Raw genomic sequence first — 13,433 nt, forward strand, 5'->3', positions numbered from 1 at the left:
GACTAAGCGTCTCGTTTATGAAAAGAGTTTTAAAAGCCATAAGGCAAAAAGGTTTGAATGAAATTGAAGATGTGTTTTAAAGGGATGTTTAGTGAACCTTTTGAGCATAGGTGTGCACCTAGCGCGTTGTTCACCGAAGGTATTCAACAGGAGCGAGCCCTATTGTCACTTGTTGTCCTTGTTAATTAATGTGTTTTGATTCAAAGGATCAAGGTATTCAAGAGGTGTTCACTTCTTGTCACTTGATCCTTTGATTTGATTAATGTGTTTTGATTCAAAGGATCAAGGTATTCAAGAGGTGTTCATTTCTTGTCACTTGATCACTTTGATTTGATTAATGTATTTTAATTCAAAAGATCAAGGTATTCTAGAGGTGTTCACTTCTTGTCACTTGATCACTTTGATTTGATTAATATATTTTAATTCAAAAGATCAAGGTATTCAAGAGGTGTTCACTTCTTGTCACTTGATCACTTTGATTTGATTAATGAAAGGTTTAAAAAAGGTGTTAATCCAAAAGAATCGAGGTATTCAAGAGGTGTACACTTCTTGTCACTCGATCTTTTGGTATGGTTTAAAGAAAATTGTAAAGAAGAAACTCGACGTTGGATCGAGAAATTATTTGAAACGACTTGGCATTGGACCAAGGTTTATTGATTTTGGATGAAATCTAAAATATTTTTTTTGATATTTTTTTGTAACAAAATAATTAGAAGCTAAACAAACAAAATAAGACTAAAACAATTAAATAAAATCATAAACATGGACTAAATATAAAAAAGCAAAAGGGATGTGAGTGATAAAGAAAGGGTTGTGTTGGGCTAATGGCAAGGCCCAAGAAATAAATTAAAAAAAGGAAAGCAAATGAGGGGGGGGGGGTGTAACACAGACTGCATGGTGTGTATGGTAAGGAAATTGGATTGGGCCATAACACCTTGAACCCAACTGCTAAATCACAAGAAACAAACCCTAAAAAAAACACTAGTGGGGCGCCTTTCCTCACCACACATTATCACTCGGTCTCTCTCACGATCTTAACCCTATCCTTCTATGTTTCTATTCACGGTCCTCACACTATCATCTCTCTCTCTCGATGTTCGTCTCTCACCTCTGCTTTCTATCGCGGTTCACTCGATGCAACTCTCTCGTGATTTGAGTTATTCACTCTATTCTCAGTGAACAACAAAGCAACAACATAACCAGAAATCTCTCTATCTCGATTATACAAGAGTCATAGCAACAATCATACAAATAGGCGATGGAAATCATAAATCTTATACAGAAAAACAATGAAGCAAGAGCTTTAGATTACCTACACAGGAAAAAGCTATTTCGACGTTCGAGCTTTGTCGACAGCAAACTATACAAGTAACTTATTCCTTCTCGCTTATCTACTCCTTCCCCGAACTAGCTTCTGGTGTCGTTGTGCAAATCGGCTCTTGAGTTTATATGCAGGGTTGTTGTTGTTGCGGAATACTGATGTAAGGTATTGTGCTTTCTTGTGCAGATTCTTGTGCTTTCTAGGTAGAAGGGTCATTGGGTAGTGATTAAGTGAGGAGTTGTAAGCTAGGAGTTTAGCTCTGAATTGATACTGCTAATAGTGGACTTCATCCCTGGCTTGGTAGCCCCCAGAGTAGGTTGTTTGAACCGAACTTAGTAAACAATTCTGTGTGTTCTTTACCGCTTTATGTTATTTATTATTATTGTCTGTGCTGCGTATTTGTGGATGTCATAACATTCAGTTTGACATCGAGCGCGTGTTACTAGAATTTTCACTCATTTAACCCTTGCTGTTCCTTGATACTTCTTCTTCATTGAGTCCCAAATATTATTTGACGTTTCTTTCTTCAAGATTGTCTCAAAGATAAATCTATCAATTGCTTGAAAAAGATAATTTTTTTACCTTTAAATCTTGGAGTTTCCGATCTTCAATAGTTTTTCTTTGTGCCTCAGTTGATTCTGTACCCCTAACTGTTGTAGGGATCCCATTTTCAACAAAGCTCCAGTATTCTTTGGATTGATGGAAGTTCTCCATGAGCATTGCCCAATGATCATAGTGGCCATCAAACTTTGAAATTGATGGTTAAAAAAACAGCTGTTTTCTGCCATCTGCTTGAAAAAACTGTTGCGTTTGAAGTATTGATCAGGCCCCTTCTAGAGGAGCTCTGATACCAATTGAAAAGGATATGTGTTTAAAAAATAATAGGGAGAATATTTCTTGTTGAATTGAATAAAAGAAATGGCTCTTAAATAACCTTACAAAAACTGAATCAGAGAAAAAATAGCCCACTTTAACAAACACTAAAAATGTGGGATATTGGCAAGAGAATAGGTAAAAGCAACAAACTCACTAACAACACTAACATTGCTTATGCTAACTGACAATAAATTAACTTAAAATAAAAACAATTTTAACTATCTCACCGAAGAAAAAGAAGTTGTTGTCTCATTGAATCACAACGTGCTAGGGAGCAGTATTAGAGAATCATTGATGGGACAGATCATTGATGTCCCATTTAATAATTTTTTACCACTCATGTGACCTTTCCTTGTTCGTTTAATTATTTCATTATTTCTCTTTCTAAGAAAAAAACATGGTCTTTCGTATATATAAATCCGAATGAAGTTAGTGTTAACTTATGCACTTGACTTTTTTCCCTCTTAACTTTACTTTGACAATTCATATTTGTGTAATTATTTTTCTATTTTCTATTTTCACGTCAAATGAGATAGGTTACATTGCAATTTGGAAATTTTGTTAATCCACCTTATGAGTAGCACCTAGTGCAATTTCATATATGTTCCTGACTTTAAAGATGAATATCTGAACGCATTTTTTTGGTTAAAATTTGTTTTTTTTCGAAGCTACATCTATAGAAGTATTTTAAAATTGGTAAACGTTAGAAAAACTTCAAAATAATTCAATCCAGAGAAATTTCTAAAGATGCATATCTAAAACGTCTTAGCACCAAACTTTTTTGTAGATATAGCTCCGGATGTTTATGCTATATTATATCTAAAACGTCTTAGCGCCATACTTTTTTTTAGATATAGCTCCAGATGTTTAGGCTATATTTTAAACTTGCATGATCACTCCCCCATGTTGTTTTTCTTTCACACTCACCTTCATCAACCTAAAAAATCTTACATTAATATCATTTTTTACTCCAAAACTCTAAGTTTCAGACTTAGGAAAATACATTGATATTTGAACAACATACAACAACAAGGTAAACATGATTTAAAACAAGACTGAAAAGTAAACAAACACACAAAATTGTTTATCCAGTTCGGTGTACAACAACACCTACTTTGAGGGCTACCAAGCTAGGAAGAAAATACGTTATTAGTAGCATCAACTCAAAGTACCAAGCAAACAACCTCCGGTTTGCATGTAAACGTCCTACAGTTGGTTTATTGTCTTCTCACTTAATCCCTACCCAATGCAACCTCTACCTAGAAACCTCTTAGGTTTGATAAATTCATCTCACTACTAATCAACGCAGTGATGTCTCACAATAACAATGTATTTACAGAAATTTCTAGTAAACAGTCGTTAGTCTTCTAAATTTTTAAATTTACTTTGGTAACTTGCAGGATCAACTAGATTGATCCTAGGACATGTGTCTAAGTGTTTCTATCTTAATGATTAAATTCATCTTTCTGACTTTACTTTAAAAGAATACTCAAATCTATGGCTAATATATAAGCAATGTAAAATGTAATGTAACAACGAAATTTAAAGAACGACTCAAAAGATTTCTATTGGAAATGTAAAGGACATGACTTGAAAGAAAAGTATTTATAAGACTTGTGTTTATAAAACGAAAAACAATATTGAAATGACAATGGTGTTACACGTAATGTCATACTCCAAAATTTGTCTATCATTTTAATATCCAATTATTCTAAATAAATCATATCACTAACTCTATTTGCAATTTATTATTTAAATTTATTTTAAAAGGGGTATATATTGAACTCGTGGACTTAACATTAAAATTGTTAAGCCCATCCTTAAAACCATTTTAATTCTAAGAGTGGGGTGTATTTTCTTTTAGAAAATTATATTAAACTCAATTAAGACCTAAGCCCATTAAAAATCCTAAAAAAAAAAAACTTGGTCTATTAGAAATAATTGAAAATTTTATAATTGGAAATTTTTAGTATAATTAAACTTATTTTCTTGGTTATTATATTCATGTGTAACATATATTTGGGTTATATTTAATTAATTTGTCATAAAGATTTAATACCAGTATAATTAAACTATTTATTATTATCATAAATTGTTATTAAAAAATAGTTATGAATATTAATTAAATGGTTAAGATAGTCCATTTTCATTGTTTTTTCCGCTAAACATCATCACTATTATCAAATAAGTGCATTATTATATTATTAATTACCATGGTTGGCTTTTTTCTAAAAAAATATAATAATGATTACTCCTTGAAACAAAAAGTCACGTGTTGTAATTGAGTGGCTAAATAAAAGTATTACTATTAGCTATTTTTCTTTTTTTTTTCTTCTTCATTTTCATCACATTTTTAGGGGTTGACCGAGTAATTAGTGTTATTAGTTAGTGATTATTATTAATAGTTTTCTAATATTGTTAGAAAACTCTTATTATATCATTTTCTTTATTATTATTATTATAAAAAAAATTATTTACCAATTCTTATTTGCGAAAGAAATTATAAAGGACTACTATTATTCCACCAATCTTAATATAATAATCAATTTTATTGCTACTATCAAACTAAAATATTATTCTTATCATAAGATACCAGTAGATTATTTTAAAAACATTTTATTAGGGGTATAATTAAGGTTAACTGGTGGTTTTTAAAAAAATTATATAAGATTATTATTATTAATATTATATTTATTGGAAGACTTTGATCAAGTCAACTAGGTTTTAGAAACCTTCTCTTCTTCCTTCACCTAGCGGCCGTACATCTTATACCAACAGCATACCCTAATTTCTAAACTTGAATCAAAATCAAAACTAAATTAAATGATATGAAAATCTGGAAATTGAATGTCCATTACAACTAAATCATTACAAATAACAGTCTAAATACGTTCTAAAATCATAGGGTTTTGGTTTTTTCTTCTCGTGTGAGAAGTATAGTTTTTTTTTCTGGTTCTTTTGGTTCTCTTGACTGATCTGCGAAATAGTATGGCTAGTCCGAGTATTGCAAACTTATCCATTAATGACGACGGCGAGGAAGAAGGATTTTGTTTCGATCTGGAGGAGGAAGCAAGCGAAGTGTCGGATCTGAGGCTCTGCCTGGTCGGAAGATTTTTATGTGATAAACCTATTCATGTGCGTTCTATGAAGACAAGAATTGCGGATATATGGAGGTCGGTAAAGGGTGTAGCGATCAAAGAGGCGACTGAGGGCTTGTATCTTTTCCAGTTTGAACATAAACTTGATATGGAAGCAGTTATTAACGGAGGTCCATGGAGTTTTGATAGCCATCTCCTAATCCTAGAACAAGTCCGATTGGGGGTTCAAATTGAAAACATTCCTCTATTCCATGTTGATTTCTGGATCCAAGTCCATAATCTACCGGCGGGATTCATGTTAGAAAAGGTTGGGAAAACAATGGCTAGTTACATTGGCACATTTGTGGAATATGACAAGAACAACAACACCAGTTTTTGGCGTCAATATATGCGGATTCGAGTTAAAGTAGATGTGAGGCAACCTCTGAAGCAAACTACTAGAGTCAGGAATAAAGGTGGAGAATGGTGTGTAGTCAATTTTAAATATGAAAAACTAAGTACGTTTTGTTTTGTCTGCGGTATACTTGGTCATTCGGAACAAAGGTGTGAAGTGAGATTTGCTATGGCGGAAGACACTGGGGTTCGAGGTTGGTCTAATGAGATTAGAGCTGATAATAAGAGATTTGTTGTTCCTTCATCAAAATGGCTGTGAGCGGAGCATTCAGGGAGGAACGAAGCAAGCCATGAAAATCCCATATTTCCAGCGCGTGACATGCAATCGCAGAAGGAGGCAAGTGGTAACGTAGCTACTGGTCAACATACTGAGAATGATACCACAATTAAACCAGGGGCATCTAAATCCATCAATGTCAATTATTCTCACAATAATTGGACATTTACTCAGCGGGACCCAATCTCCACAAATACTGCGCCGGTCTTGGAGCCTATCGTGCAAGGACTTGTTCAAAACAACATCCAACTTTTCCAAATTAATAGCCCGACAAAAGCTGCTACTAAATCATCACCCACTAAATGCCCTGTCCCCCAGCTGTTCCCCTCACCAAATATATCCACCAATCCCCCCATTAATCCCTGGTCCCACACCAACGAAACTGCTACCCAATTGAAGTCCCTCTCTCTACCTAGTGGCGGACAACAACTTAACCTCCTCAGCCAATCACATGCAACGAGCCAACACCCAACCATGCAAATGCCCCAACTCCCCTTTAGCCAATCAAAACCGGCCCCACCAAATTACATGCAAATAACCCAAAATCCTTACCACGATACTAATCCTATTTCAATTTCCAAAGAAGACAATTCCCATATTATTCCACACACTCTTACTGCCAAACCCTTTAATTTTAAAACCAAATCCACACAAACCAAACATGGCCCATCTAACCTTAAATCTACCCGCACAAACAAAACCAATCTCCCAAAGCCTCACAACAGACTACCTCAATTACCTCAATCAGACCCAAACCTTGACCAAAATAACCCCCCTCTGGCCCTAACAGAGATGCTGAACAAGGAGAGAAAAAGAGGAGAAGAGAATAAGAAACGGTGGCGGAATCTCAGGAAGCTACAGCTCCGAATCATTTTTTAACGGCAAGTCCTGGCAGCCAGGACTGCCGGGACCAATGAAAATTTTAAGCTGGAATTGTCGGGGTCTGAGCAGCCCGCGAGCAATTCCAAATTTACGTAAGCTTGCTCATAGTTACCAACCGGATATTATTTTTCTGTCAGAAACGCTTGCTAAGACCCGCAAATTGGAAACAATAAGAGTGTCATTAAAATTCTCAGCTTGTTTGGTTATTGATGTCGAAGGAAGAAGTGGCGGTTTGGCGGTTCTTTGGAAAGATGCAGCTAAATGTAGTGTACAGAACTTTTCTCGAAATTTTATTAACATTCATGTTAAAAATGTGAACAAAGGAGATTGGAGATTAACATGCTATTATGGATACCCAGAGCGACACAAAAGGAGACAGGCATGGGAAATGTTGCGTGAGATTAGTACTATGTCTATGCTTCCTTGGTGTATTATCGGCGATTTTAACGACATGCTATCCCAACACGATAAACAAGGAGTCCACCCACACCCTAATTGGCTTTGCAATGGTTTTCGTGACACTGTCAGTGATTGAAATCTTGTTGACATCTCCTTGGAAGGACATCAATACACTTGGGTTAAGAGCTGTGGAACTGACAGAATGATCGAAGAAAGGCTGGACCGTGCTTTAGCGACGCCATCTTTGCTGGAGTTATTTCCTTCCCCTAAGTTGGCTAATCTCATCGCAACACATTCAGACCACTCTCCCATTCTCCTCTCATGTGAGCCGGCAGTTATGCGACCCCGGAACAGTGCCTTTAGATTTGAGAATTACTGGTTGAAGGAAGAAGATATTGAAGATGTAGTCCAGTTTGGATGGCAACAAGAGAGTCCTTGTGATGTTATGCATCAAATCTCTACATGTGCTAAGGAACTGGCAGTGTGGCACAGTAGAAATAAAAGGAAAAAGAAGGAAGAGTTGGAATGCCACAAATCAACTATGGAAGCTTTCCGTAGCTGCCACGATCCTGAAGCGACTACCCATTTTTTTAAAGCACAAAGTGAATATGAGAAGGCTCTGGTAAAAGATGATATCTACTGGCGTCAAAGAGCTAAGGCGCATTGGTACCGCGACGGTGATCGAAACACCCGTTTCTTCCACCAGTCGGCTACGGCGCGCAGGAAAGTTAATCATATAAATTCTTTGAGACATGAGGATGGTAATGCTGTTACGGAACAACAAGATCTTAAGGTAATAGCCAAGAAGTATTTTGAAACCTTATTCACAGCTACAACTCGAAATGATGATGATGTTCTTAGTTTGTTTCACCAAGTAATTACTGAAGAGGATAACATGAAGCTTACCCGTCCTATTTTGCAAGAAGAACTGTATGGTTCGCTTTGTGATATGCATCCAAATAAATCTCCAGGCCCTGACGGTTTCAACCCGGCGTTTTACAAAAACTTTTGGGGAACTCTGTGGTAAAGATATATGGCTGGCAGCAAATACTTGGTTATCCAGGGGTTAATTCCCACCGACTTTAAACGAAACCAATATCTGTCTGATCCCGAAATGCACCAACCCGCAGACTACGAAAGATTACCGCCCCATCTCTCTCTGTAATGTTGTGTATAAATTGGTGTCGAAAACTCTAGCTAATAGAATGAAACATTTATTGGCGAAATGTGTTGCGGAGGAACAATCTGCTTTTATTGAAGGAAGATCAATTCTCGATAATGCTATGATAGCTTTTGAGGTCATTCATGCCCTCAAAAGGCAGACGAGAGGAAATAGATCAAATTTGGCTCTTAAAATAGACATCAGCAAAGCATATGACAAGGTGGACTGGGGTTTTCTAAGAGGTGTGCTAACCCGGTTGGGCTTTAATGAGAAATGGATCCACTGGATTATGATGTGCGTTACTTCGGTACACTATACTATTCTCGTAAAATCGGATCTCGCAGGACTAATTGAACCAGGAAGAGGACTTAGACAGGGAGACCCACTGTCTCCTTATTTGTTTATCTTTGTAACTGAAGGACTTTCCAAACTCATGACAGCTTCGGTAGCACGTGGTGATGTCCACGGGATACAAATTTGTAGAGGGGCACCTACGATGTCCCATCTACTTTTTGCTGACGATTGTTTTTTGTTTTGCAGGGCAAACTTAACGGAAGTGCGAAATATTATGAAGGTGATTCAGACTTATGCGGAGGCTTCAGGCCAGGAGATTAATCTGACTAAATCGGAGGTGTATTTTAGTCGGAATTTATCAAAACCAGCTCAGGAGGATCTTGCCGGTATTATGGGAGTGCGCCATGTGCTAGGAGCAGGGACATATCTTGGATTACCTTCTATGATTGGTAGAAGTAAGAAGGATACTTTCTCTTATATTAAGGATCGAATCTGGAATAGGATCAACTCTTGGAAAGGAAGATCCCTCTCTAAAGCCGGAAAGGAAATTATGATCAAATCCGTTCTTCAGGCTATTCCTTCCTACATCATGAGTCTTTTCATTCTTCCAGCGTCGATTATCCAGGATATTGAAAGAATGCTGAATGCATTTTGGTGGGGTGGTGGTACGGAGGGCGCAGGAATTCGTTGGATGGCGTGGGATAGATTAGCATGTCCTAAGGAGTATGGAGGATTAGGATTCCGAGATTTTAATGCTTTTAACATGGCTATGGTGGCAAAACAAGGTTGGGCCTTAACATCGAATCCAGACGCACTTGTTTCTCGAATTTTTAAAGCAAGGTACTTCCCTAATAACTCCTTCTTTGATTCTCACCTGGGTTATAATCCGAGTTTTATTTGGAGGAGTATTTGGAAATCTCGTGAGGTACTAACATTAGGGTGCAGGTGGAGTATTGGTGATGGTAGTCATATTAATATCATGCAGGAACCTTGGATTCGGGGGAGTAGTGAAGGTAATTTAGGGGGTCCACAAAAACAGGAGGTTTACCATATGTCAGTTAACAATCTCATGATGGCTAATGAGAAGAAATGGGATATAGAAGTTGTTAGAGAACTTTTTGATGCAGCGGATTCAGAAAAAATTCTTAAAGTCCCATTGTTGGAAGATGTTAGCCAGGATAGATTGATTTGGATGGAAGAACAAAATGGTATCTATAGTGTGAAATCTGGCTACAAGCTTTGGTATCAAGCAGTTAGAAGTAATAAGGAGGTGGGAGGATCGGAGAATTGGGGTAGCATTTTGGATATTAAGGCACCACCGAGAGTGAAGCACCTTCTTTGGAGAATTTGTGCGGGGTGTCTCCCTACTCGCCAGAGACTTAGACAGCGTCTTGTTATGTGCCCGGAAGTTTGCCCGTTCTGTGAGAATTCTATCGAGGATGAATGGCATATATTTTTTGATTGCACAACTACTAACCAATGTTGGCGGGCAGCAGGTCTTTTTCATCTTATTGAGTCCCGTTTGCAGGTTTTTCAGGATATTAAGCCTCTTTTGCTTGATATTTGCTCAAAGGAAGAAAAGGAAATTTCAGGCAGATTTGCGGTTCTGGTAGAATTTATTTGGAAGAACAGAAACAATTACATCTGGCAGAATGAGAAAGAAGACGCGACAATTTTGGGAGTCAAAGCATTCCATACTTGGAAAGAATGGTATCAAGCTCAAGAAAATCCAACAAACAATGCTCGTGTTCAACAAGCCTTAACTTGGAGTGCCCCTCCTATGGGCTGGCTTAAATGCAATGTGGATGCGGCTTTCAATAACAATAATGGCACTACTAACAGGGGGTGGTGTGTGCGTAACCACATTGGTAACTTTATCTATGCAGGTACTTCATAGGATCCTTGAACACTCCCCGTTTTTGAAGCCGAAGCTTTGGCTCTTAAAGAGGCTATTCTTGGAGATCTTTCATCGCATATGGAGTTTGTTATTTTTGAGAGTGATTCCCAAATTGTGACACATGCTATCCATTCCAACAGGAAGGGTGATTCTGAGTTTTATGCTATTATTGAGTCCATTCGTAGTTTATTGCTTTCTTTTCCAAACTTTGAGGTGAAGTTTGTCAAACGTCAAGTGAATTCGGTTGCTCACTCTCTTGCAAGGGCGGCCAATTCTTGGGCTCGACGTAGTATGTTATTATCGGCCCCTCTTTGTATTGAACATCTTTTGATTAATGAATTACATTGAGTTTGTTGTGATCAAAAAAAAATCAAGAGCAACAAATCCAAAAATATTAAATCAAATCTCCAAATTCAGAAACCTTTTAAGAATAAATCAACACGGTTTAAGTGCAGTAAAGAACAAAATCAAATCTTCAGATTTAATTTGAATCAAAACTTATAATCTTTCCTAATTTAAAAAACACTATAAAACTAAAAGCCTAAAAATCTAAAAAGGGGGAGAAAACGGAAAAGAGGAGGAGGAGACGAGAAAAAGACGGATCGTACGCTTGCACTATCACCTTGTTCGTGATACCTGAAACAGAAAAGAGAAGGATCAGATTCAAAGCCCCAAATCGGAGAGGAAAAATCATAAAGAATTTCTGGATCCAGGTAAATGCTCTGAGAAGTTAGCTTAGGACTGAATTAGTGTTTGTAATGCGTGTTTGAATGCTTCGATTTGTTGTTTTTTTCTGGAAAATCTAAGATTAGGATTCTTGTATTATTGTTGGGGTTCATGGTGGTAGTTCTTTTTCTGGGTTTGTGAGATAGGAGTAGGAGAGAAAGAATTAACGCTGAGAGAGAGATGAACGAAAATGAGACAAAAGTTGTTAAAATCTGGAATTAACTTCTCCCCCTGGCCGTTAGATTGACGCCATGTGGCCTCCTGATGGCCACATGGTTTCACACATGAACACGATTCAGTGTGTGTTCACTCAGCATATTCCTTGGTCAACATTAGATCGCAGTCATTCGTCCATCATATTTTAGATCCACGCTCCAGATTTCAATTTTGAGAGCCATAGGATCTGAAACAAGCGTGTAGGATTCATATCCTCACCGTAATATCGTGCACCTACCCGTACCTGGTCCAAATAAACCTTAGAGTCATATTGGGTCAGGTCTGTGTTATTAACACCCCTTTAAAATACTTATAAACATAAAATACACCTTTTTTTTATTTTTAATCACATTTTCTATTATCTCACTTATTAGAACATTTTAAATAAATAATATAACTAATAATAATGTTATTTAGTTTTTTAATATGTACACTATTTTGTACTTATTCAATAATTTAATTAAGAAAAATATAATGACTGTTAATTTATTAACCTTCTATTACTATATCGTTTTAAAAAAATAATAATAATCTTTTTTTTTCTTCCAAAATAATAATAATCTTTAAACCATAGCGACTAGTCTTAATCTATGTTTAATAATTAATTTAAATAATGGAGTAATACCAAATAAAATAAGATAAAATTCTCTTTTTTAATTAAGTAAAAAAGGGAGAAACACCAAAAAAACGTATAGTGGGAAGTGACGTTGATCACTTTTTAATTACATAATTTCTTTTTATTCATTTATTTTATTTTTTTTAGTTTTAATTACATAATTTCCTTTTATTCATTTATTTCTTTTCTTTCTTTCTTATTAATTATTTTTTTTCTAAAAATTTACATTAACTAAATATTGTTTTTTTATTTTTTTTAGTCGAAAATTCGACTTTTTCATAATTTCATCAATAAATGTTTTTTTGACAATAAAAATTATTTTATTCGCCTTATACGGTTTGCCTGGCCTCTATTCTATTCTATTAATCTGGTTAATTTTGCCCCCACTCGGTGCATGAACGCTCACTCGATCCACCAGAATAACTGAATTCATTTCATTCAAGAGGGGAACCTTACTTGTGTATGTGCAAGTATACCCGTCAACTGCGTCTTGAATGAAAGAAAAGTGCTCATCCAAATTAGGGAAAGTTACCACATGCCTGGGTTTACTGACAGAGCATGCCTTTCAAAATCCTAAATGGGAGACTTGATTAAAATTAAAATGTAATTGTGATGTTTGTTTGTTTGAATGTGGTGAGATAGTAAGAATATCTCGTTATAGAGATAAGCTATGTCTATCTACTATTTGAAAGATTTGACTTTAGCTGGCTTGTATGAGGCCCAAGCTTGAGGCTTTTTGATTGATTTTATTGACTCTGGGAGATTACTCCACTGGGGAATTAACTTAAACTAAGAGATTTTGTGTTATGTACAAAGCCCAGAATTGAGGCTGACTCTAGCTAGAGAGCAATTATTTGGTGGATTTTATTTGGTGTTCTGTACAAAGCCCTAAATTGTGGCTGACTCTTAATTGGGGAATATATATTTGTTGCCTTGTATAAAGCCCAAGGTTATGGCTAACTTTTGCTAGGAAAGACACTATTTTCTGCCTTGTACAAAGCCCAAGGTTGTGGCGGACTCTTAAATAAACTGAGTATGGGTGACTCTATGGGAAAAAGATCCTAAAGTTTAGGAATCTTTTGACACAAAAATGTGGTTTTATCTGCCTTGTACAAAGCCCAAGGTTGTGGCTACTGTTGATGGAGGACTTACTAGGGAGACTCTATTATCTGCCTTGTACAAAGCCCAAGGTTGAGGCTGACTCTGGATAGGGAAACACCTATGAACTGGATTTTGACTCTAAAGGGAGTATGTGCCTTGTACAAAGCCCAAGGTT

General features: G+C 36.3%; 1 protein-coding gene across 1 annotated transcript; it reads left to right on the plus strand.

Annotated features, from left to right (window-relative positions):
- Window positions 1–5,185: 5,185 nt before the first annotated feature.
- LOC131649690 (uncharacterized protein At4g02000-like) lies at window positions 5,186–5,947 on the plus strand. Its single transcript, XM_058919446.1, has one exon. The coding sequence runs from the start codon at window positions 5,186–5,188 to the stop codon at window positions 5,945–5,947; it is 762 nt and encodes a 253-aa protein (XP_058775429.1).
- The last annotated feature ends 7,486 nt before the right edge of the window (window positions 5,948–13,433 follow it).

This window comes from Vicia villosa, linkage group LG2 (genome assembly GCF_029867415.1).
Source record: "Vicia villosa cultivar HV-30 ecotype Madison, WI linkage group LG2, Vvil1.0, whole genome shotgun sequence".
In the NCBI taxonomy this organism is placed as follows: Eukaryota; Viridiplantae; Streptophyta; class Magnoliopsida; order Fabales; family Fabaceae; genus Vicia; species Vicia villosa.